The sequence below is a fragment of the Acanthaster planci genome, unplaced genomic scaffold, assembly GCF_054643075.1.
Source record: "Acanthaster planci isolate LZ-2023a unplaced genomic scaffold, COTS_SCS Contig29, whole genome shotgun sequence".
Lineage (NCBI taxonomy): Eukaryota > Metazoa > Echinodermata > Asteroidea > Valvatida > Acanthasteridae > Acanthaster > Acanthaster planci.
In genome coordinates this window covers 20,934-47,496 of record NW_028257653.1, presented here as the reverse complement: position 1 = coordinate 47,496, position 26,563 = coordinate 20,934, and the positions used below count along the sequence as shown (strand labels likewise).

At 41.2% G+C, this 26,563-nt stretch overlaps 1 protein-coding gene across 1 annotated transcript in view; it reads left to right on the top strand.

The window, feature by feature from the left end:
* LOC147795438 (uncharacterized) overlaps nt 1-26,563 on the top strand; it is a gene marked incomplete at its 3' end in the record, with an annotated part of 65,842 nt that overhangs the window by 24,212 nt on the left and 15,067 nt on the right. Inside the window, exons 12-38 of the mRNA XM_087131905.1 lie at nt 615-821; nt 1,620-1,720; nt 2,416-2,584; nt 2,705-2,929; nt 4,545-4,733; nt 5,753-5,950; nt 7,290-7,425; nt 7,706-7,824; nt 8,873-9,064; nt 9,318-9,506; nt 9,914-10,114; nt 10,738-10,977; nt 11,664-11,852; nt 12,355-12,558; nt 13,349-13,597; nt 13,863-14,114; nt 15,192-15,392; nt 16,459-17,088; nt 17,527-17,688; nt 18,430-18,591; nt 19,007-19,168; nt 20,591-20,800; nt 21,990-22,131; nt 22,585-23,138; nt 23,641-23,868; nt 24,421-24,574; nt 25,297-25,826. Coding sequence (XP_086988031.1) covers nt 615-821; nt 1,620-1,720; nt 2,416-2,584; nt 2,705-2,929; nt 4,545-4,733; nt 5,753-5,950; nt 7,290-7,425; nt 7,706-7,824; nt 8,873-9,064; nt 9,318-9,506; nt 9,914-10,114; nt 10,738-10,977; nt 11,664-11,852; nt 12,355-12,558; nt 13,349-13,597; nt 13,863-14,114; nt 15,192-15,392; nt 16,459-17,088; nt 17,527-17,688; nt 18,430-18,591; nt 19,007-19,168; nt 20,591-20,800; nt 21,990-22,131; nt 22,585-23,138; nt 23,641-23,868; nt 24,421-24,574; nt 25,297-25,826 — 6,195 coding nt within the window. The remainder of the gene's footprint in view (nt 1-614; nt 822-1,619; nt 1,721-2,415; nt 2,585-2,704; nt 2,930-4,544; nt 4,734-5,752; nt 5,951-7,289; nt 7,426-7,705; nt 7,825-8,872; nt 9,065-9,317; nt 9,507-9,913; nt 10,115-10,737; nt 10,978-11,663; nt 11,853-12,354; nt 12,559-13,348; nt 13,598-13,862; nt 14,115-15,191; nt 15,393-16,458; nt 17,089-17,526; nt 17,689-18,429; nt 18,592-19,006; nt 19,169-20,590; nt 20,801-21,989; nt 22,132-22,584; nt 23,139-23,640; nt 23,869-24,420; nt 24,575-25,296; nt 25,827-26,563) is intronic.

Here is a 26,563-nt window from a genome sequence, read left to right as displayed (position 1 = left end):
CTCACAAAATCAAAACAAAGCGATGCAAAAACAACAGATGGGAAAAATGGTAGATAAAGTGGGCCTAAAATGTGGGTATGTATGTCCATGAGCCCAAGTTTTTAAGCAGTGATGTATCAAGTAATGTACAGCAGCTATCATTTTTACCCTTGGAGATTCCGTTGATCAACATGTCTGTTGTTTTTAGAAAAGCAGTATCATTGATTTATCCAAGGGACCAACAGAAGGCATTTCCCCCCTCCCTAGAAGCAAAATTCATTTTTGTTTTGAAATACAATGAAAGACACTTTTAAGGGACGTTTTCTTTACCCTTCTTTCCCAAAGCATGGACAAGCCCCAAAATATACCCTTACCCTCAGACAGACAATTAACAGTAGCATAACGAAATTCCCCAAATTTTGGGTCCTTCAAATAGCCCCCATCATAAAGATTTGATCCTCGATCTGCATTTTGGCCTATCTGGCCTCAATTTTATTACACAGTGCTGTTTGCTTGTATATCATGAATGACATTCTCCATTACAGCCGTCATGATTTGATCATTGGATGTGAGGTTTTTCCCTGTTGCTTCCAAGTAAATTATGTTCTGAAACAGTTTTAATCTCCTCTGTGCAGTTGTGAAGTGTCCACCGCTTCCTACCCCAACCAACGGTTTCAAGTCAAGCTGCATCCGCTACGGGCAAAATGTCACCACTGGCGGTCTCCACCCATTTGACACGACCTGTATATCAGCCTGTAATGAAGGCTACACCATCTTTGGCACGGAGACTCGTAATTGCCTGGTCTCTGGAACTTCGGATGGGAGCAGTGTGGAATGTAGAGGTACGATAGCAGACAGGGAGACAGTTCTGTATTCCAGTAGCACATAAACAGAATGGAGTATGCCAAGATTATTTATGCACGCAGGGTCAGATATCAGTAGGGTTTTACATTGTCTAGCATTCATGCATGCTTTGATCTTGAATACCGTCTTGAAGTACTGAACTGACTCAATGGATGTTCAGTGTGGCATTGTTTTCTGAAAGCTGACAAAACAGTGGCCAAAGCCACAGTAGTCTGTTTTAAAACTTTGTAATGTGTACATTTAAAAAAATCAAACATAGGTAATACAGTTATGTAGCATTGCCTTCATTAAAAAGTGCAGTGACAGACATAAGTAATGAAAAAAGAAGACAGTAATAAGTGGTCTATTTTTTAAATCAAAATGCTGTAATTGGGAAATGTGTTTCAAAGCAAGGGGCTTAGAATGAAATGGCTTAATAACTTCAGACAAACATAAATGCGGTACGCATTGGGTTAAATCTGAAACAGTTTGAAATTGAGATTGTTAAGGGATATTCACTGCCGATGTTACTATTAGTGAGAAGTGTTACTATTAGTGAGCAATATTTCAGCAAGACGTATTTCAAAAATAATTTTGAGGGGATAGAATCCAACCCTGTTGATGGACAGTATAAGTGATCATTTTAGCCAATCCTTTAAATCCTAAATGTTTTCTTCTTTTCTGTAATCACAAAATGCAATAAAATAATCATCTGATAAAAATCATACCAGTGTATATAAATGAATCTCCTAGCACTGAACGGATGCAGCAAGTTTATGATACACTATTCTCTCCAGACATAACAGCCCCAATTGTGCAGTGTTCCGTGGATCAGGTTCTCTTTGCCAGAAAAGGGCAGAGTGTGATATCTGTGTCTTGGCTGTGGGAACCCATTATGGTGAGTCATTTTAAATCTCAGTCCTTTGGACAGTTTCATGTAAGTCATAAACCTAAAAAATCAGCAAAATGACAGTTGGTATGTTTCCATTTTATTCCGTTTTCATATGTAATAGAACACAACATTATGTTTTGTCAAAGTGATAGCCATCCCCGATGCGTGACACAATAAATTGATTGAATGGATCACAACAAGATCTAGAGCAATGTTTCTACTATGGTTTTTTAGAAGAGATGCGAGTAGTACAGCTTATGTATAATTTGAATTATTCTTCAAAGATAGACACAATCCAAGCATATCTTCCATGCAGGCTTCTAAAGTGTCTGAGTCGAAGCAAACAGAATTTGCTGTCTCACAATTTTCAAAAAAGGTTCATGGATTGTACAGGTTGAAATTATCATGGTCACTCTATGCTGTTTATTGGTGGGAACCACAAGTACTAATATAATACGTGTATTACTAAATGAGCTGTGAGGCTTTTGTTGGACCTGTCACAGAGAGTAGCATAAACGGAGCTCAGTTTGCCTAGGGAAGCATGTGAAGGAGATTTCTAGTCTACCACAATCAGTCATTCAGTTTTGTCTTAGTGCTGTCAATGTAAAGATCATTGTTTTCCTTCTTCACATTCTGGACCTTTCCCTTACAAATCTGCTACTCCGTAATGTATATATTTTTGTTTCATTTCCTTCACGAAGGCCGCAGACGCTGGCCATCAGATCACGGCCGTTTTGCTGTCCATCAACTCACAGCTTGTCAATGGTTCCAAGCCTAGCACTTTGGAAGAAGGAACCTACACACTGGTCTACTCAGCAACTGACAACGCTGGCAACTCAGGGTCGTGTTCTATGCTACTTGAGACTAAAGGTAATTACCAAACAATTTGGGAAACCTATTATTTTGAGTTAAAGTGAAACTTTGTGATTTGTGTGTGATGGGTATTAATATGTACACTGAAAACTCATATTTCAGTGCAATTTCTTTCAGTGACCTGGTGCGCTGGCTTGAATGCCCCGCTGAATGGCGCTGTGCGCCTTGTGTCTGGACACGGCTCCTGCATAGGGGGTGCTGTCTTCGGCTCAACCTGTGAAATGAGTTGTGACACCGGATACACCTTGTCAACAGAAGGTGCAACACTTCAAAGGCAGTGCAGCCGTGTAACTGATCAAAGTAGTCAGGGATATTGGACTTTTGAGCAGCCAACTTGTGAAGGTACACGTATTTGTCTTCGTCTTCTGTCTTGTGGTCACCAGGAGACCTGCCTATAGCTTGAAAGTTGACAGAGCAGAGCCATAGCTCGTGTTTTGCTTCCTCATTGAGCACTAACAAGCTACCTCTATGGTCCATAGATGCACAGGGCACAGTGGGTACATTAGCAAGATGATATGCCATCTGAGCTTGAATAACTCAAGCTCAAATGCTCATTACATCAGGAAACTCACAATTAGGGCTTGAGCTGAGTATGTGCATTTTTCTGTGTAGTCAAGAATTCTGCTAGACCAAATTTTCGGGTCTGAGCCTTTTTATCCCCAGATGAATGTCTGACCTGACAAAGTTCACCATATATCATGCAACAGAAATTCACAAGCTATACAAGTCACACGAAAGTGCATCAGTTGTCAGTTTAACTTGGAAAAAAAAATAGGCAATTTGGGTCTAGAATACTGTAGCATGGCACTGTCTTTCAAAGTGAAGGTACATCTTGACATTACTGATCTTCATGTTAGTGTGGTCGATGTGCTGCATGTCAGCTGTTGAGCTTAGCCTGCCGAGCTATGTCACCAAACTGCCGTCTGGGGTTCTTGTACCTATCCCCTCATTGGAATTTAAAGAAGACAAAAAAGAATTCCTAGCTGCTTGAAACCATGAATTGGCCGATCCAGTGTCTCTCGCATGTGCCTATCCAGGATGGGGGGGGGGGTTGGCTGCTTTGTAAAATGTAAAGCACTTATCCCTGTGGTCCTGGGTTCGATTCCAAGCCCAGGTCAGATTTGTTTGATTCTCTTCTGTGCCACAAGGATTTGTAATTTTCTCTGGTGTTCTTCCCTTTGCAAAAATCAACACCTCCAATCTCTGGGTCAAATGTGGGTCATTTGGTGGCTGCCTAAGGCACCTTTATGTATCTTTGACTTGGCAAAGTTTATAATGCCTTTATTGCACAATGTATTTGATCATGCTTGTATGAAATTTGTCTTGCATGATTAAATAAATTTATTTTAACTGATGATTTGACCTTTATAAGGAGCTCGTGTGTGGTGTGACACAGCATGTGCACAGATGTATTTGTGTTTGTTCTGCAGTCAGAGTTGGTCTCTCTTAAATGGCATCACTTCCTGTGGGATTATATTGCCACGTGCATTGGCATTTTGCCCACTTCAAAGTTTGTGACCTTCATCGGCAGATCAGAGAGCACGCAGACAGCTCAACGAACCAGGGGCGAGCATACCCGGGTTGGATTATTACGCGAGCGTTAACACACGTTCACACATGCAAAGTCAACCCAGAGAATCATCTCAGCAGGGTTAGAAATTACCCGGGTTAAGTGGGGTATTGAGGCAGTTAACCTGGAGAATTTCTAACCCCGAGAAGAGTTGTGTGAACGCTCCAAGATACCCGGGTAATCTCTGGGTTAATTTTTTCATTAACCCCAAGATTACCCGGGTAAGAGCACTGTGTGAAACCGGTATATATTACATTACACCACCTCTTGGGGGTATTATACTTTTTTTGTACACCCAAGCTGATGATAATTAATCAGTTCCTGTGAATTTCTTTAACCGTCAAATAGGTTTGACCTGCACTATTATGAACGTTTTGAATTGTATAGAAAACACTTGTCGCTACCCTAATGTCACCAATGGCTACATCAGCGGTTGTGTTGGGGACACTGCCACCTATGGCGACTCCTGCCAGTTCCACTGTGACCTGGGTCATAGGTCACCCGGTGAAGGGAGTGTCCGCGACCGCCAGTGCCAAGCAGACAGCTCCTGGAGTGGCCCCAACTTCCAGTGTACAGGTAATGTGCCAGTTTGCACGGTCCCATGCTTTATGTTGGACGTTGGTATATCTGTAAGTTGGACTCGATCTGTCTGGCTCGTAGCCTTTGTAGGGAAAATGAATTTAGCGTGTTGTGGTTGAACTAAACCATGAGTTCAATTTGAATTATGTCCATGGACATGTATGGTAGCCCAATTTCAACTTTCTCAAATTAAGTGCACTGTTGCTGATTTGAATCATGCCAGTGACCTCCAGCACCGCAATAGTCTGGTGCTTTTCATACCCACATGAAAACACCACCTGAACGAGCATGACAGAATCCTAAAATACTGTTTGGTGTAGCAGTCATTCCGTAGTGATTTTGGATCACTGATCGAGACACCCTGCCTCTACCCATTCAGACGTGTGGCTGTCTGACTCTCAAGTAGAAGATTTTATCATTCACATTGGATTTTAATTTATATTGCATGTATACCTTTATGAACTGTTGTACATTTTAATGTACATGTGTATACTTTTCGCATGTGTGTAACTTTGAATGTGATGTTTTAATGAAGTTGAAAATTTTGTGATGCACCAAAACAAAAAATATTTAACAAGGATGTGACAGTGAAATAGCAAACAAACAGTCCTCCACTTTTCTCACACCTGTAACAAATTCAATTTAAAAGCAAATAACATGAAAATCAGTGAACTTTGTGAATGTATGTTTTCTTTCTTGTATATTTCACCTTTCAAGTTGTTCTCATAAGAAGTTGAATCGCAAAGTGAAATCTACATTAATTGTTCACAGGCATGCAACTTTTCCTCAGATCAGCAGACTTCTTGTCTTTCACTAACACTCATGTCATTAAAAATTGAAAAACACCGTACAAAGTCTTGTAAAGACCAGAATTTCCTTGATTCTTGTCAAAGTCCAAGTTGCATGCCTAGTGTTCAGTTGAGTGTCCTCTGTGCAAGAAGAAACTTTGTCATTCAGCGATATTTTTTTTTTCTGTTAATCCTATATTTTTTATCATTTTGGCTTCTCTTTGACAGTGACCGTAACTTGCCCCGGCTACTTCTCTGTGCTGAACGGTTTAGTGGATCCAGCCACATGTAGCCAAAATGCAACCTTACCCTATGATACCGTGTGCCGTTTCTCCTGTGATGACGGCTTCCTCCAGCAGGGACCTGCTGTCAAGACTTGCACCGACGGTGGTGACTGGGACAATCCTCAATCCACCCAGTGTCTGGGTAATATTATCTTTTTTGCCTGACATTAGTGTATTTACTGGACTGGATTGCACAATAATAATAACAAGCACTTGTAAAGTGCCATCTATATAGCAAACTATTCTGAGGTGCTGTATTATCATGCTCTGATGTATTATCCCTCATGGGTATCGCCAGGCTTTTTTCTAGGGAGGGACAAACCACTTTTATTCCTGGGGGAAATATTAGGGGGGTTAGGGCAAAGCACTCATCAACTATGAACTGATATGCCATTAACAGTGGGAGGGGGAATTTTGAGATTTTTTTCAAGCAATTTGGTGATTTTCATCCACTTTCGTCTTTTTCTTTTCGTGTCTTTTTTTTTTTTTTTTACTTTTATTCCTTTTTTATCGTTCAATTCTGTTGGAAGAAGGGAGTGGGGCAACTCTTGCCTCTTCCTTGCCACGTTTACTTTATCCCTTGCTCTAAATTCTGACTCAACCTGTTAACACTTGGATTCAACTTTACAAAGCTAAGATATTAAGTTCCTTTGTAAAAAAAAAAAAAAGAATTAAGCTTTCCTTTACTATTACTTTGTACGATGTGGGGCTTAGACTTTGGTACGGAACATTTCAACACTACATTATTTTCACCGAGCAACAAATATTACTTATGGACAGTGTAAAACTAAACTTTTGAGAAATGAAATTTTATAAAAAGGGTCACTTTTTAGAAAATAGTATCACACAGCATTACAGTAAGAGTTGACAGAATAAGTATATTGTGCAAGATTATCTGAAACTGCCATAAAGTGCTAGAAATTGTATCGTCCAATGCCTGATTGAATGTAGTTGAGGATTATTTATTCTTCAAAACTTTGGCACGCCCTCTTAAAAATAAGGAAAATGGTATTGGCATCCTGTTTCTGTGTGTTGTTACATATGCATTTAATGGGAAAATTGAATTTGGTCCTTTGGGAAAAGGACCAAATGTGAAGCTTTCTCTGCGCCGCTCAATGTAATCTCTGTAGAGCACAAATTTGTTCCTTCTTGAAAAAATGCAGTTCAGAAGAATTTTGTCTGACAGAGATAATCCAGATTTGGCTAATTCCAATTGAGTTGGACAAAATAACTGCACCACATAGTCCGCATCAGTTAATCTGGTCGATTTTGCCCAAAAAGAGAAATTCAGAAAAATGGTGAGTCCAGGCGATAGTATACTCCCTTCATAAAAAGAGTAGGAGTTTGTTGAACATCAGTTTGTCTGAGTGTACTACAGGACACATAGATTTATCAGCTCAGACTAAACCCATGTGTCATTATGCATCACTTCATCAAATGATGCATGCATCTCTGTAATGTTTCATTTCATTGGCCTGCAGATGAACAGCCTCCCAAGTTTAATGTCTCTTGCCCTTGGTCCCTGGAAGTTGTTAGTGACTTTGGCCTCAATTCTAAGATCGTCACATTTGATGAACCATCTGCTACTGATAATTCGGGAATGGTGAATGTTAGTAGGTGAGTCGATCAGTCGAAACCATGCCTCATCTTGTCCTGCTTGTGTATGTTATCTCCTTTTGGCTCAGTTGTTGAGACTATAAGCACCTATTTCAGGCATTTTAATCACCTGTCATTGCCAGTCCACAACTTTTAAGGTGAACTTACTTGAGTGTTGGGCCAGCTATCATGCCAACTTCATACTGTCTTCTCTGTTGAAAATTAACAAAATTCATCCAAAGGGGGCTCAAATTACATTATATTGTAATCTTTCCCTCGTACTTCTGTTGCTTTGCAACAGGCTGGCTGGTCATATGACCCCTGGAAGCAGATTTCCTGAAGGCAAAACGACAGTCACATACATTGCAACAGATCCCAGCGCATTGTCTTCACGTTGTGATGTCATTGTGACCATCATAGGTAATATTGAGTCCATGTTTAGAATATTTTGAGGGGTAATTTCTCTTTCTAGTTATTAGTCTCTCCTAGCCTGCCTTTACCTCTGTGTCTGGCTCCATGTGGCATTCTTATTGATCACTCATTTTCAATTCACAGAGCTAAGCATGTTGACAAATTGTGCAGATGTAACAGGGAAAAATGGCACACTATGAGGAATTAGCAAAACAACAAAAACTCTAACTAAACCAAGGATCTTTGAAGGAAAAGTCGCAGGAAACTGAATTAATAAGGACTCAGACACCAATATTTCACTTCAAAAAAAGGGACAAAAAAATTTATTAACGAAAAAGGACAGGAAAAATGAAAAATAACTAAAAGGACTCAAGGACTAAAAAACACCCAAAGACTAAGACTTTAAAAGACCCAAAACCAAACCCAAAACCCAAACCCAACACAGTATGCAAAATGGACCTTATGAGTTTACACTCAGACTTCAATCACTGACTTCTAGCAGAATAGGGCTCAAGCAGAAAAACCACACTCCAGTTAGGAGGAACAATACATAGGTACATGTGAAGGTGACTGGTCTCTGCTGATCTGCAACACTGAGTGTGACCAGACCATGTGGCAACGCTATATGGGGGAAGCTAGGGCTTAAACAAATAAACAGGGGGGCACACTACTAGAAAAAAATCAAGAACTCTAAACTAAAGTCAAACATTTTTAAAGGGGAACTACTTCTATGTAAAAACGTGTACTTAATAACATAAACATTTCTGGCTCTGCCACACAGACACTCTGAAGATGTCTGATATGGCCACAACTGTAGAGTGCTCTCTGTAAAACTAAAGATTTAGAGAAGTACCTCCAGACAGCATGCTGTGCACGTAATGGCACCCTGCTCCTGAATTTTTACAAGGTCCTACACATGTTTACATGTAATTGCTGTTCTCTTTTGTCCTATTTGATGTGGCCTACTTTCTGCCCCCTTTCACACGGCTACCCCACATTGACTCAAAAAGAGAAAGTTCCTTTGTCATCACTCTCTTGTGGATTCCCCTTTCCCCAGTGCATCGCTGTGCAAGACTCCAAGCTCCCAATTCCGGTTCAATCCACTGTGACCACCCTAGTCCTATCTTTGGCACCAATTGCAGTGTGGAGTGCAATACTGGCTATACCCGGAATGGATCGTGGAATAGAACCTGTCAGTTAGCCAGTGATGATACAACCTACTGGGATGGGCAGACTACTACATGCACAAGTACGTATACCAAATTGTCGTGAATTCCATAAGGCCATAATCTTGCATAACATCAACAACCATGTTGAAGTCCAACTTTCCCGAAACTGTACCTACATACTTGTTGGATTGAGCAACTAGATTAGATAGTTATGTGTTGGCTAATACTATTGTATGTGTGCGTCCATGCCTTGTGCCTAAAGCCTTGTGCATTAGAGCACCATTATAGCACATGTGTTATGGTAATATCATTTGATACATTGACCTCTTCCAGTTGTTAAGTGCCCTGCCCAGCCCGCCCCACCCCACTCTGTCAAGTCTGGTTGCAGCCTCCCCTATGAACCCTTTGGCACTGAGTGCTCCTTCTACTGTGAGAACGGGTACGAGGCACAGACTAGTGATGATGGGAGGTCCCGCTGTCTGGCTGACGGTACCTGGTCAGGAACAGACCTTGTCTGTAACGGTAAGTTTGCCCTTCGCTTAAAATGAAGTACTGTTTGGCAAGAAAATATAAAGGAAAAGAATGGTTCTGCTGAGTTCCACACTGTACATATACTGTACTTGGACACTATATACCTACCAGTGATGCCGCTGAACAAACCCAAGTACATGCACAACTAACACAACGTGGATCAGGACACATTATATACCCAGTGTGGTCTCAGTATCGCATGTATATTTTTGCTAAGCCAGAAAAGTGTCTGTGTTATGGTTTGACACCCCCACCTTCTCAGGTCAGATAATGGACCTTTGCAACCTTCAGTCACCTAGATATTGTGCAGTCAATTGATGTCAGAACAGAGACATGAATTTTTCTCCCAAACATTTTTTTGCGATCATGTTGTTGGTGCTCATTTGTTTTCTTGCAAGAAACGGAGTGCCCGATCCTGAGCCCAGCACCAGACATCACCCTCACCCCAGATGTCTGCTACAGCCAGCCTGTGTTTGGCCACAACTGCCTGCTGTCCTGCACCCAAGATGGATTTGCCATAGAGCCTCCAGGCAGCGATTACGTCACATGTCTTGGCAGTGGGAAGTGGTCTCAAAATATCTCCAACATCCATTGTGTTGGTCGGTATATTTGTTACATTATCCATTACATGTGAAATATATTCTGTTGTAAAATTATTGCGACTGCGTACTTGTTAATTTTGGTCACTCCTGAACAGTTTTACCATGGTAGTCATGTGAAAGGGCAATCAGTGCCATTCACTCATGCTTTTAAAAGATTGTGACTAAGATTTGCCTTAAGGAAGGGCCTAATTTTCTCACTGTTAAAAGTTTCAAATATCCACATGGGACTTCAAAAATTTCAGTCCCCACATCTTTAGGCAAGGCAGCCAGTAGGAGGGACAATGGATGGGAGCATTGTGACTACTGAATATTAGAATCTCAGGCATAATTTAACAAACATGTAATTCATTTTATTTTAATAATCTTCCTTACTCTATTCACATAACTGAGGGTGCAAACTGCTAACTTTTTAAAATCTCCTTTTTTGGTCATTTTTGGAGGGATATTCAAAGTGTTACTGCCCTCTTACAATACAGAAGGTGCATTATGTATGTGAACAAGTTCTTCTCATGGATACAGTATTTTGCTTTGTTAAATCATTGTGGTCATTCTATATTCAACAAACACTTTTGGTATGAATTATTTTCTAAGGGGTCATATTTTTATCTTTCCCTTTACAGACCACCAAAGTCCTCATTTTACCAGTTGTCCTGCCATCATGATGGTGTACGTCGAAAAGGGTTCCACTTCGGCACAAGTCAACCTGTCCGTTGCCGCCATTGACAATGACAACACCCCACCTACAGTGACCTGCAGTCCTGGGTCTGGTTGGTTTGAAACTGGCAAACACAGCATATCGTGTGTTGCAGTGGACGTGGCCCTTAACTCGGCAACATGTAGTTTCATCGTGGAAGTGAATGGTGAGTGATGTTGCATAGTTGTTAAATATTTATGTATCGGCTGCAGTTTTTTATTGTTGGTGCAACAAAGCTTCACACCCTTCCTTTCAAAAATGCTTACAAGCTCTCCAGTAGCTAAGCAAAACTCAACTGCTTCGTTAGTTTTGCAGATATCAATATATAAGCTATGCTTACTGTAAATAAACTCATTATTATATCAGAGATGCCACTTTTCCGATTTTAATCGCATACTTGTACATGTGTACTTCCAATCGGGCGGAAAGCTTTCGTCATGTATGTATCTTTTTGAGTAAAAAACAGCAGGCTGGTCTACATGTAGGCTGCAACTCATGACTGTGATCGACCAGCGATGATCACGAAAGAACTTTTTTGTTTTTATAGGTGACTGCATGATGAAGATGCACGTTGTGTACATGCATGCAAACCCATGCATCAATACGTATAAAACCGACACCGTGCAATTTTCCGATTTTTTTGGCATAAGCTAGTGGCATCTCTGTTATATAACAAACGTGTAGTCAAAGTAATAATCCCTAAAAAGTATGTAAAAAACATCAACTGGTGTTACGTTACTGAAAAATATTGTTGTTTGTATGTGGTTGTTGAATGCTAGCCGTACTTTCCATCTTCATACACTCTGTGATCCTCATTCATCATTTGTTTTTTCTCCAACCTAATTGCCACAGAGCGCAAATGTTCTGCCCTCTCCCCACCTTTCTTCGGGGAGTTTGTGGATGAGTGTCACAGCGTGTACGGCAGTGTTTGCCACTGGGAATGCATTAGCGGCTACCGCTTGGTTGGATCCAGTGAGGCCATCTGTGAATTCAACGGCAACATCACATATTGGCAACAGGGCGGCACACCAAGCTGTGAATGTGAGAAACAAACGCTGAACATAAAGTTCCCTCAATCAGTCTTGGTTGAATATGTTAATAGGCAGATCCATTACGCATGCTCATTCCTAGACGTTGGGAAACTCGTGCTTGCTGCTTGATGGAGGATTTTCAGTCATGAGACTTTTTGACTGTCAGTGTTCACTTTACACTGATGTGCACGGAAACACACCCACCTAAGAAGTCTCTTAACATTCTAAAATTTGATATGAAATTGCCAATAGAAATAGGCAGGTTCAAAAATGCACATGCCTTAATGGACATAGTACGCTTCCCGAGATGCCTTTGCCCATCATGTTATGTCATGTGAAAAACCTCTGTAATACAAGCTTGGGGTCCAAGGTCCAGTGTTTTCATTACAGTAGAAACTTTCGGTTTAACATGGTCCCAGTTGCTCTGTCAATTGCATTAAATATATCCACTGACGAGCAATGTTTCTCTGCCAACTTCCAACTGAAAACCCCCTTTTATTTACCCCCTGTAGTGATCACTTGCGAGACTCTGTCTCTCCCAGACACAGTGCAAGTCAGTCCGCCGGTCTGCATCAAGGGCAACCCACCTGCCGGTGACCAGTGCAACTTCTTCTGTTTGAATGATTTCACCCTTGTCGGGGGTGTGTCATTAAAGTCTTGTAACAGTGAAGGATTGTGGGAAGGTGGTGTCAGCGACCTGCCGTCAAATTGCGAAGGTGTGCTCTACCTAAAATCTTTTTCACAAAAACAAACATACCTATTCATCTTCAAACTACAATCATGCTGAGTTGACTCAGAAAAATAAACTTTTAACAAAGTGGAATGTTTCCAGCCAGTAGATAGGTGATGTGGTTTTTAAGCAGTGAATGAGTGTCTGCAGTTTAAATTGTACAAGCGCTGTAAATCCATATCAAGGACCACAGACGTTGCTAGAGGAGGAATATGAACCCCCCATTAATTACACTTGTGAAATTTGCCAATTGTCCATCTGCAGATTTCAGGATGGCAACCCCCCCATTTAAAACGGTCTAGCAGTGCCCATGATAGGGACATTGGTATGCTGTGCGGTATTATAGGGCATGGATTTGAACTTACATACCAATCGTAAAGTAGAAGCAAGATGTAATGGTCAGTGCCGTCACACTAAAGTTTCAATGTGCTCATCAATAAGTAAAGCTTTACAGATTGGATTTTTTGTAGGTTCATTGAACTTTGAACCCTCTGCGCAAGTTCTCCCTAGACAGTGACAAAAGGATCAATATGATTTATACTCAGTGCCATAACTGCTGGGCACCTCCATGAGCTTATATGCAGAGAAATATTTGTGCACATTCAGGTGAAAGTTGGCTGTTCATATACCACACTGTACACATGCAAACTAGGGTCTACATGCACTGCTCCAAGTTCTGTAGACCTTTTGCATGGTCGCAGAGAGCCAAATGTTATGCTAATGTTCAGAGTTACAGGCACCTGCTTTGTCATCCTTTTTGTCATTTTTCCCCATAGATCAAATTGCTCCTGTTGTCATCTGTCCCAGTGACATCCGAGCCTCCTTAGAAGATGCGGGAGGAGTTTCTGTGACCTTTGACATTCCTATGGCATGGGACAATGACCCATCTAGTAACCTGACTTTAAGGACATCACCAGTAGACATAGATTCGCCATACATCTTTAACGAGTCTACGCAGGTGGTTTACATGTTCACCGATGCAGCTAACAATTCTGCAACCTGTGTTTTTCTTGTGCAAACCTTTGGTGAGTTAAGTTTCGGGACTGGGGAAGTGTGCTTCACAACCTCTCACCCACAAATTTTAGTATTTTTACCAAAAATTTATCATTTCTTAAATTGTCTGACAATTACATATCATTCATTTTCTTAGATTTTCATGCTCGAAATTCTGAAGATATATAAAATCAGACCCTCCAAAAGTCTTACTTTCTCAGCTTTTTGGCATTGTACCCATCACTTTTAAGGTGAGACAATGGTTTACAGTATTTCAAGAATTGTTGTACACTTTAGATGAGAGGGAGCCATATCTTGTCTTTTGCCCTACACACGGCTACAACATCACCACCCGATCAAAGCTAACGGAGGTGACTTGGGAGGAACCAGTCTTTGAAGACCCGTCGGGAGATGAGCTGGAAGTCAGCAACAACAGGGGCTCAGGAAACACAGCCACCTTCCCCTGGGGGACACACGCGGTGGTGTACACGGCCACCGACACTGGTAACGGCAAGACTGCAATATGTGAATTCCTTGTGGACATCCGACGTAAGTGTAAACTCCGGGTCCCATTCTGTGCTGACCCACAGCCAAATCTTTTAAATCACTTTTATTTTTGATGATCATTCAATTCATGAGATGATTATCAATTTCAGATATTTGCTGGTTGGGTTGGAAATGTAGGCTTGTAACAAGAGTATTTGTACATATCTTTACACCCTAAATCAATGCAGACTGGACCAAGGTTTTTTCCTGCCTAAAAACCATGTAAAATTTGCAAATGGATGATATTCCCCCAAAGAAGACAAGCTGACATACTCAGATTTCTTGAAGTATTTCTCTGTTGTACATTTTTTAACAACCGGTCAGCTTTGTAATAGCCTGACTGCGGCACGAGCAAGGTTGACTGGGAAACAAACTAGCTGGGAGTTTATAAATTGTCACCATTTGCCCAAACTGAGAGCAAGGACTCATGTCGAAAGACTTCATGAAAACTAATGAACAATTTTGATTTCACCAATTGACACACAAGCCTTTGGTGGATATTCGTTTTAGAGTAAAATGCCATTGAACATTTTACATGACTTTACTCCATCCAGTTCATTGGATTAGATAAAACTATATTCAGAAACCTTTTTACTCAAGAAATTCAGAAGAGTTTCATTGTGTGAAACAAAAATGCACTGATTGCATGCAATGCAGTGCTCAGTTACAGTTTGTGAAAATCAAAATTATGCACTTCTGTCTGTCTGTCAGTGTGACCTTCTCTGTGAGGATGAGTCCCAAGTCACCAGAGCCACTTTTGAGTCACAAGCCTTTTAAAGAGTCTTGAACTATGGAAATAAGTGGAAACCCTAAACATTTTCATCAGGAGACCAGAATGAGTATTCAAACAATTTTGACAGTAGTCACAAATTTTGTGTGATATGAGTGCACAGAAGTACCACCAAGTGTCAGTTTGTGGGTCTTGGATAAAGCTTTGGTGTGGCAGGACTTTGGGAGTGGACATTTTTACTTTTGTGATGAATTTGTATCCTGTCTGATGGTGATAGAGCATTTGGTCATGAGTATGTATAATATGTAAATAACTTCAAGTGAACCCTGTGTCACTTGCATTTACCACAGCCGTAGACTGTCCGAGTCTGAATATTCCTGACAATGGCGGATTAGCCTGTGACCAATGGGACTATGGGCATTTCTGCACCATGTTTTGCCAGGAAGACTACGACATTCCCCGACTAAGTAGCAGCCAGAAACCACCCAGTCAGTATGTGTGCGGCTTGTCTGGCTTGTGGACTCCTCATGGCTTTGTGCCAGATTGTTCAGGTGAAAATTAGAAATTCCCTTCACGTAATTTAGTGGTGTCACCTAAGTTTAATGGTATTTTTATGCAACTACAAGGTACAGTTTGCCACATTTGTGTTTGTTTCAGATGAGGCAAATTTTACAAGATTCTTGTGACGTTTGACTAAAAGTTTTGGGAACATGAAGTGAAACAAATTCTGTGGCAGACTTTCAGTCAGATAAAGAAAGAAGACGGTCGCAGAATTTGAACTTTTGATTGGTTGGACTCTGTTCATGTGTGTTGAAACTCAAATCCAACTTCAGCCAAGGTTTTTTGTTTAGCTGACCATGGATTAAAGCAAACACAAAAATGCATATTTTCGTGCCTTACAGATTTCTCCAACAATTTCCATGATTTGAACGTTGATCTAGTTTCCATTATAATTTGAACCTCGTGAGCCATCAAGGAAGCTTGATCTCTTGACAGAGAGCATCTGCTTGCTGTTTGCCTGGGATGAATTGCAATGTGCATGAACTCCAGTATGCCTCTAACACCATAAACAAGGACAGAGTTAAAGGTCAAAACTTATCACTTAAGCACACAAGCACTGAAAAAAACTGAAGCAGGTTTTGGTTATGACCACAAAATACGCTCCAGCTGTAATGAATCATCTTTAGTTTCATATTTGCATGTGCCAATATTTGGCCATGCATTGAATAAAAACTGTAGAGATTCGTTAAATTAAAAGTGAAAAAAAACAGCTAAAAGATGTAAATGGAAAATCTGCTGTAAATTGCTTCCTGGCTACAGTGACAGAAAATACACAAATCAACATAATTTGGAGGGCCTGACACATTGGTTTGAATAAAATTTTGCAAGGACTAAAATGTCAGGCGCAACTATTCAGTTTAAACTGTCATGTAATGTATTGTATATTGCTTGTGACAGACTTAAGACGAATTCTTTGCGCAACGCATACATTTGCCAAGCAGTAATTTAAATATTCAGGTGGTAAGGCATTAACTAACATCTGAACCCTGAATCTTTTCCAGTGTCTGACCACATTATTTAAATTTAGGGTATTTTGGGTTCAACATTCTTTATCAGAAACCAGACGTCCCCGCCGTGCTAACCTCCCTTTCGAGCTGATGTATTTCACTGGAAATTGTACCAGTCAAGAAACCAGGGACAGCATTGCTGCAGCTTTCATTACCCTCCTACAGAACTCAAATTTTCAGGATGCATGCGACACCGCAGATCAGTGTACTGTTGTCAATGTGAAAGTCACGTGTGGCACAAGTAGCCGCAGACGCCGTAAGAGAAGCCTGGATGTCGGTCAGGAAATGTATGGCATCCGATTGAAAAGAAACCCACTGAGGGCTGAACGAGAATCCCCAAAGTGGAATAAAATGAGATCTCGGTTTAACAAGCAGGAGGAAAGCTCAGCAAGACGACAGCCAAGGGAGACAACTCGGTGGGAGACCGTTATCAATTTTGAGTTCAGCGCTCTTGTCCACCGTGCTGAAAACAAAACAAGCTTTGATGCAGTAGTGGACACAGAAGATGTCATGATAAAGGTGGCAGAAGGTTTCATCTCAGATTTGGAAGATGGAACAGTGCCGGCCCTTGAAGTGCCCGGGCTTACCACAGTCTTGCAAGATGATTCCATGACTTACGGTTACGCTGAGCTCTTATGTGGACCAGGATATGTTGCCAACAATGATGACTACGTGTGCAGTAAGTGTATGCACAAAAACAAATTATGCATGACATTCTCCCCAGAACAGAAAGGAGCAAACAGAGTTAAGGAATAAAGCATCTAGTCAGATTTTTTTGAAAAGACACAAGACGCTGCCCTTGGAAACCTCTGACTTCGGCTTCCTGTATGTGTGTAATGCTTAAATGGATGTCAGAAATGCAGTTCATATCCAAAGATGTTTTGCCATTTTAAGGCTTTTACTTAAGATTTTTCTCATGCCTTTTGCCAAACAATACCTTACTGTTTGTAGAGGTACTGAGCACAGTGCAACCTGGATGCAAGGGCCTGCACAGTAAATTCTGGATGCCGGATCAGTCTTTTCTGTTCCAGGATGGAGTCCCCCTCGTTAGACTGTAAATTTTTTGGTTGTGATGTCACCATTCATTGATACGGCTCAATTTTCTGTCACTTGCCAGGTGCTTGCAGCACAGGCTATTTTTACAACAACTCAACCAACGAGTGCAGTTTCTGTCCCAGAGGGTACTATCAGACCGAGCAGGCACAGTTTGCTTGCGATCTGTGCCCCCCTGGAACCACAACAGCTGTTGAGGGTGCTAACAATGAAACATGGTGTGAAGGTGAACAAAGTTGCTTGAAATTGGTCGTTATAAATGGGTTTTTATTTTGTTGCTTTTCACAGAAGGTTTTCTTTATGTCAAGTTGTCAATTTTCATTAGATATTGTCAGACGTGGTGCAATAGATTGTTAAAGGTGGATTACAGTGGAGTGTGAATGTAGGATTCGTTTTAGCTCGTGTAAATTCAATATTTTGGTGAGTAGGAATCATTTGAAATTGCATTGAGAGCTGGAATAGAACACTAAAATTTTCCATGAATGTGATCATATACGTCACCTGTGACAAAATGAGCTTGAAGTCGGAAATTGTCATTTTTCGGTACAGTGTGGCTAAGCCAAATTTGCAAGGATGGTTAATGTTTTGTCTACAGATGAAACTCATTCTGTCGTTCTGTCCAACTTTAATACGCTGATTATTTTTGCTCTATCAAGCATCTTAAAACCTGTTTTCGTCCTGTTTAAAAAGCTGACCGATCTTTGACTTCAACACATCGAGGTATTTTTAAATGCCAGTTTCTCGATCAATTAGCTTCAGGTTACAATTGATACGTGTATCTCCAGTTCTATACCACTGGAAAGCTCTTATTCTGCATCATCCAGGATGCCAAAGTCTGACTTAAAGCTTACTTTTGGTGGCAAGCTAGGCATAGTTTTTCATTTAGGTAGTGCTGTTTTCGTATCTCAGGTCACAACAGTGACGTTAAAAATTGTCAAACTTGTGTTTTTGATTGGATTTCAATCAGAGGAATGCCCGGCTGGTAGTGTCTCATCCAATGGCATTGTTCCTTGCTCCAAATGCATGCTGGGAGAGTATCAACCACTGCTTGGTCAGATGTCATGTGTCACCTGTCCCAACGGCACAACAACACAGGACTATGGTGCACAGTCTCGCAACCAGTGTCTGGGTATGATGAAAGCATTCTGTTTCCTGGAGAAATTAATTTGCATTTGTAAACTTTGACATTAATGAAACTATGAGGAAAAGAATTGTGTGAATTAAAGGCAAGTCTCAAAAATCCTCATGTTTTGTAATTTGCAGGAGGGGGATTTGTCAGGATTTTTCAGACAATCTTTTTAACATCTGGAAAAATCCTTAGTTTACCATTAAGGCATTTTAATGTATAGAAGTTGATGGGTATTTTAAGGGGTACCTTTAGTCCAACAAATGATAGACCCTGCGCTCATGTGGGGCACTCAAAACTGCTGATGATTACTTTGTGGATATTTCATTTTCTTCTAGTCTCACCCTTGAATTAGATTCATTTCAAGAAGGGAGGAAACGATTTTTTTAACATGCTATCTGAATTCCTTTTGGGTCAGAAATTTGCCGCCCCGGAAGTGTGTCAGACACGGGATTGGCTCCCTGCAGACCATGTGAGCGCCGCACCTATCAACCCCTGAGCCAGCAACGCCATTGCATACTGTGCCCCGGCAACTCTACCACCCTGAACCATGGGTCCATCTCTCAGGACGACTGCAAAGGTATAAACTGTGGGTTCAACGTACTCTCTGAGTATTGTCTACAGTTCAATTTCCATGGCCTGCTGTATTGGTAACACATTATTCTGTCATACCGTGAATATTGGTATTGCAGCTGTCAGCAAGATACGCTTAGCTGTCATTGTAAAAACAATTGAAATTAACCAAGTAGTATATCATGCCATGGTGTAGTCACCTTGGTACCTTAGTGCTTCCTGATTTTCACACTTTACCATATGGGCGATTCACAATATAGTCACCCCCAAGAATCTGCAATGCATTGGCCAGTCACAGCACGTGAAATATGTCGACCCAATGTGCATTTGGAAAGGGTCGACAGATTTCACACATCATGATTGGCCAACGTATTGCAGACTCTTGGGGGCGCACTATTGTGAATTGTCCGTATTGTCTTCCTATCATTCAAATAGTCAAATTGTTGCTTTCATTGCAATTTTGACAGCAGCCCGCCAAAAGCAGAGACCCTACAAATTTAAATTTTGTTGAGAAGCAAAACATTTGTGTGGGTTGGGCAGTTGAGGGCCAGATTATGTATTTCACAAGCATGTCCACACAAGCTGTGTGTATCAACACATGCTGATCATATGACGATTGTTAACCACATTAACCACATTCTTTTGAAAATGCAGTGCACACATACAGGCGATGTTCAAGATTTTCTGCTTCAAAATTCTTCAAAAATTCATCATTTCATTTAATGGACATTTACACCCACATGAATGACTCTTTGGTAACTACTCTAGGCCGACATGTAACCTTCATTGACTCCTGAATATTTCAGCCAGGTCTGCCGCCCTGTAGAGAGCCCAGAATTGTGAGGTGTTGCATAATTTTCTTTGTCCCCAAGGAATGCGAGTGGCAACCTTTCAAATGTGGCTGGATTAGCATGCTGCGGTGCTGTGTCACTCATCAATGGGGCCCTGGAGCACTTTTGTCTGCGGTGTTAACCCACTGGCGCGCTATGCCCAAAACAGTGGTGTACTGTTTAAAAATAGTGACGGATTACCTTTGAAAAATGCAAGCCAAAAAATGATGGCAATTCCCAGCAGCAGGTCATTTGTTCCAAGTACTGTCTTATGTTATAGGGACCAGCTCGTTTGTCCCATTTTGGGCACCCCGGCTCTGCATATAAACCCATGGTGCTCGAAACAGGGTTCCCTTGTAGCAAGTGGTTAATAGTGGTAAACATAATTTTTCTCTCTGTGGTCTCACAGGCTGTAATGACCATTGTTCCCGTCCAAGGCTTATCAGTGACAAAAGTTTTTCTTATCTTCCTGACTTCAAAATTGTCTTGAAATTATTCCTTATGGTCTGGTTGACAGTTCAGTTGGGCCATCTTTTTAAGCTTTCATGAAATCAATATGTAAGAGGGTGAACTTTTTAACTGGAATTCACCTATTATAGACATTAATGAGTGTGGCAGCTCGCCTTGTAAGCACCAGGCTACCTGTGTGGATCTGGTTGATGGCTACCGGTGTGACTGTCTACCAGGCTATCGAGGTGTCCATTGTGAGGAGGATATTGACTTCTGTGGGAGTCACCAGTGTGCCAATAATGCGACATGTGTGGATGGCAGCACTAGCTATGAATGCCTTTGTAGTGACGGATATGAAGGTTTGTTAGTAACAGTATTTGGTCATGATCTTCAGGGGTTAGTTCACTTTGTCTACTTAAGTTGTGCAAACCTGATTGGAAACCGACTTTGGGTCCGGTCAGTTTATCAACCATTTCAGCTGAGCCTGGCCTGTTTCAGTGCTTGGTTTGCAGTTTTCAGGTCAGGTTAAGCCTTCTTGGGAACAACTGAAATGAAGTATTTATCCTTGCATGCGTGAGTTATATGCAACATTTAAAAGATGCAGATATAGTCCTTTTGGAGTTCTGAAGATTGTTCTTCCGAAAGAAGTCATGCAGAGCAGATGAGTTCAGGCAAAGAAGTGGACAAATTATTGGACTATTCGGATTAGATTTGGGGTTCAGATCAATTTTTAGGGTGGATTTTGTTTAGAATGTCTTGGGTCAGTTTAGCCATTCAACCCGACCAAGTACAACATTACCGTGTGCCCCATCTCATACTTCATGTCTGGTGAACAGAACTCACATTTGCTGAGTGGTGGTTTGATTCTAGCCTAGGGATGGCTGCTCCCATGTGTAAGAAAGTTTGTTTGTTTGTTTGTTTGTTTGTTTGTTTGTTTGTTGGGGTGTTTGTTTGTTTGTTTGTTTGTTTGTTTGTTTGTTTGTTTTTTTGTTTGTTTGTTTGTTTGTTTGTTTGTTTGTTTGTTGGGGGTGTTGGGGTGTTTGTTTGTTTGTTTGTTGGGTTGTTTGTTTGTTTGTTTGTTTGTTTTTTGTTGGGGGTTGTTGGGTTGTTTGTTTGTTTGTTGGGTGGGGTATTGGGGTGTTTGTTTGTTTGTTGGGGTGTTTGTTGGGGTAGTTTGTTCGTTTGTTTTGCCTCTGTCCACCCCGAAGTAAACGGGTACTCACGTGGGTTGAGCCTTTGCACAGAGTGGGAGCATGAAGCTGTACAGTTATCAAAGGGCTGAGATGGTCCTGTTTATGCTGGTATATAGCTACTCAAGTTCATACTTGTCATTAGTTTCCTGAGCCAGTCATGTGAATCAAAATTCATTCATTTTTTTCCAATTTTTATTTGGACCGTATGTGTCATTTTGCACAGGCTTCCACCACATGGCAATTAATTCTCATTGATGTATTGAACAGAATGAGGGAATTTGACATTTTTGGCTGTATCGCTAACATTTTAGAGGGACTACTTTACAAATGGGCTGTTATAACAATGAATTTGCAGGAGAATTTTGTGAGATAAATAGTGATGAGTGTGCATCGTCACCATGCCAGCATGGAGGCATGTGCCAAGACAACATCAATGGATATCGCTGCCAATGCACGTCAAGCTACCATGGAGTCCACTGTGAACTAGAGATCAACAGGTGAGAATTGAAACCTGCGATGGGTGGGAATTAAACAGGACATATTCACTGAAATCATATGTCAAACACCAGGTTTCCATAGTAAACTAGAGCGTAACAAGTATCAAAATCTGTACTACGCCAAGCCTGTCGAATTAATGAAGGTTACGTGTGGGATTCTGGCAGTGGTGTTGTTTCTGGAGTTTTCCTGGTTTTAGGATCTGAAGCCCACAGTTCTTCCATTTTAGAGGTTTTGATCATTCAAGGTTTTGCTACATACCTGTGCTTTGTACAAAACACCAAGTGTGAAATTCAGTTAAAGTCGTCGGAAGAGATTTCATTTTTTGTGATCTCAAAAGCTGGATCAGCCAATTCAGCAAAGTGAGTTAGCCCTCCGAATATTTCAGAGTAGTCAATACCGATTTCTCTTGTACAGTTGATGGAAAGTTGTATGTATTTTTTTCTTGCATCCAGCTGTTCTCCTAGCCCCTGTCAAAATAATGCAGTTTGTCAAAGCTCTGGTATTGAGTACCAGTGTGACTGTGCGCCAGGATACATCGGTACCAACTGCAGCCTTGACATCAACGAATGTTCTAGCAGTCCATGCTTCAATGGAGCTACATGCCAAGATGTTCCCAATGGTTACAACTGTGTCTGTACAGCAGGTTACAATGGCATCCACTGCGAGAACGGTGTGGACTGGTGTGCTGAATTGCCATGCCACAATGGCTCGACGTGTATGAACCTGGGGTCCACCTTTCGCTGTGTTTGCCCTCCGGACAGAGCCGGTGACCTCTGCAATGCCCTGAAGACTCCTTGCCATGACGCCCCCTGCCGAAATGGTGCCACTTGTGTTGTAAATGAAGACGACTCAGACTCGTACACCTGTCAGTGTGTGGCTGGATACTCGGGCCTTCACTGTGAGAAAGATTACGATGAGTGTGCCTCAGGGCCGTGTTCTAATGGAGGCGCTTGCATTCAAAATGAGCTCAATACATTTATCTGTGAATGTCCTCCAGGCTTTGAGGGTTAGTGCTGAGATAATTTTAATGCTCATGCTTGACTATTGTTGAAAAGATGTACAGTAAACTTTGTGAGGGAGTCAGGTTGGCATGGTAGTTCTTATCCTCACCTTCCAACCCTGGGGACGAGGTTCGATTCCCGCTCCGGTCCTCCGGTCCTCCTCCACATTTAAATGTATTCATTGTTCCAAACATAATGTCTTCATTGTATAGCGCATTTGAACATATCTATATGAAATTTGTGCTTTATAAATGAATAAATTAAATATTGTTATTGAGCATTATTTTATATCATTGAAATGATATAAATGTTTTGCTCATAACATGAACTTCAGTTGTATAGAGACATCTGAGCCCTTGTGAAGCAGGAAGTGTGTGATTTTTCACTGACATGTACAACAACCTCACATTATGCAAAACCTATTTTCCAACCTCTGCTCCCCAAGAGAATAGTTTATATATAGTCATACTGAAATGTAGTTGGTTGTCAATAAATTTTTGAAAATAGGAGAGACATGCTCTACTGACATCGACGAGTGTTTGTCTAGTCCCTGTGGAGACAATAACACCTGTGAAGATGATGACAATGGCTACATCTGTATGTGTGGACCAGGTCTAACTGGTACCCACTGTGAGGATTACATTGACTATTGTGATCCTTCTCCCTGCAAGCATGGAGCAACATGCAATAACACAGGTGTCGGGTACCGGTGCCAATGTTCCACTGGGTTTACAGGTATGGATCCAGTGAAGATAAATGTACAGTATCCTGGCTGCAAAAACATTTATTTTTTAAGCATGACTGTTTTTCTTGGAATGTTTTTATTGAATGTGTACTCCGGAGGTGGTGGAAATACACGTATCAACTATAATTTGTTTCTATCACTTGTTGAATAATATCGTTTCTTTGTACACTGTTAATATGTCCATATTGCGTATTGCAGTGTCGCAGAAGGAAGCCCCATGTAGGAAACACATGTGTACAATGACTTCATCAAATGCATATTGTAGGAGTGAACTGTAGCCAGTGTATCTGCCGTGAGCAGAAGCACCCCCTCGTTGTTTGGAAAGAACCATGTTGGTCAGGACTGTTCAATTTGTTCGTAGCTGAAGTGACTGTGATGAATGCATTAATTTCTCCGTCATTTGAGAACCAGCAAAGTTCAGTTCCAACCAATAGTGCCCTCTCTGGTTCCAGCTCGAGGCCCATAGCGATGCTTCAGAGGCCTATTTTCAGATGAAGATGTGTATTATGACAAGTATTTTATATGTTCAATTTGTTTTCCAGGTGTGAACTGTGAGATCAACATTGATGAGTGTGCTTCCAGACCTTGCCAGCATGGAGGACAATGTTCAGATCACATCAACAGATACATCTGCGAATGTCAGGACGGCTTCACTGGGGCATTTTGCCATATTAACATTGATGACTGTCTCCGAGAGTAAGCAGAAATCTTTCTGTAACTGCATTTGAAATTCAGTTGCTTGCATGCCCCTTCCCCAAAAAAAGATTCTTTACCTGTCACAACCTCTTCCGCATTTTATTTTCTAGCCAAAGTTAGACACTGTTCCTCTGCAAATTTTCGTTTGGGACTTAAATGTAAGTTCACATTTAATTTTTGAGAGGAATGTCCATGGGGGTAAAGTCACGTTTTTCGTAAAGCACAATGGTGACACAGTTCTTTAATGAGTTTACTTTGGGATATATGCACTTTGTAAATACACATTATGAGTAGGTGCCAGTTTGAGTCGCACAATTGCATTTGTAGTGATGGATCAGGGTTGGGGATGGGTGATGCGCCCATCCCTCTCACTCCCCCCCTCCGTTTTATTTTTGACTAATGTTAAATCATCAAGATGGGGGTCAATAATAAATGGAATGCTGACATTGCTAAATTTATGTTGCATTAAAGATTTTCTTTGAGTATGTTCCCCATTCCCCCCCCCCCCCCGAAAAAACGTTGTGTTTTTTTTCTGAAATCCGTATGCGCCATTGATTAGTGGACTGTTCATGGCTTTTTGGATTAAATCAGTTGGCCCAGTCGCAGGTCAGTAGGTTGGCAATTCCAATTGGCTCTTGGTTTCACTTTTAAAAGTTAAAGTCATTAACATCTACTTTCTTTCACAATTTACAAATGCAGCTCTAACCTTTTTCCACGTACAGTGCATGCCAGAATAGCGGTACATGTATTGATGGCATCGATGACTACACTTGCGTCTGCTCAGTTGGCTTCACCGGTGCCCACTGCGAGGAGCCGATCGACTATTGCACAAGTCAGCCTTGCCAACACCAAGGTGTATGTTACAATGACCCTCCAGGCTACAGGTGTTCATGCTTGCGGGGCTTTGTGGGCCATAACTGTGAGGTGGACATCGACGAGTGCTTGTTATTTGCCTGCACGCATGCCTCAGCCTGCGTAGATCACATCAACAGCTACACTTGCATCTGCGACGAGGGTTACAATGGAATCAACTGCGAGCATGAAATTGACGAGTGCGCAAGCCTTCCCTGCTTGTATGGTGGAACATGCTTAGATTTTGTTGGTCGCTTTGTGTGCAACTGTGTCAATGGTCGGAGCGGGGACAGATGTGAACGTGAAGTTCATAGTTGTCAAGAGCAACCCTGTTTTAATGAAGGAACATGCCAAGATGAGATAACAGGTTTCAGATGTGTGTGTGCTGAGGGGTACACAGGTAGGCTTAGTTGGATTTATTTTTCTCCAGAAATCTGACTGGACATATCTTTCACAGATACCTTTCACACAATTACCTGTTTTGCTTGATTGAACTCGAGTCTTTTGGACATTGGACTGGACTCATGTTCAGTTGACTTTTCATAAAATGTCACTTGAACACCTGAGAAACACTCAAACCATACTTTCTGTCCCGACCACAGCCACAAGCTGTGTGCCTGTACATATGCCCATCTGTGTAACATCTCTATCTAGCATGTGCATTGTTTAAGTACATGTAAATATGATGACTCTTCTAGCACACCACAACATGGAGCTCAAAACAGAAATCCATTTTGGCAAAAGCAAATATGCATGCTGAAATTTGTGGGGTGTATTTTGATTTTCAGTCAGATAAACACTCTTTACCTTCCATGATATTTATCCTCCTGAGATAGGCAATGGCAGAACTTTTTTGCTGTCATACCCATAGTATTTGAATGGTGAAGGATGTATAAACAAGTTCTCATTTAAGCTGCTGTGTTTTAGTCTTTCGTGTTTAACTAAGGTAAATTAGCCAGTGATGGAGTTGCATCCAATTCAGGGAGAAAAGAAGAAATGTGAGAGATTTCATTCAAAGGAAACTGTTCCTGCCTCTTCCCCAAAAAGATACCGTTAAACTGTCTTTTCCAGATGCACTTTGTGAGACAAATATCTAGCAGTAAAATTCGGCAACTCCCTTCTACGGAACTCAATGAC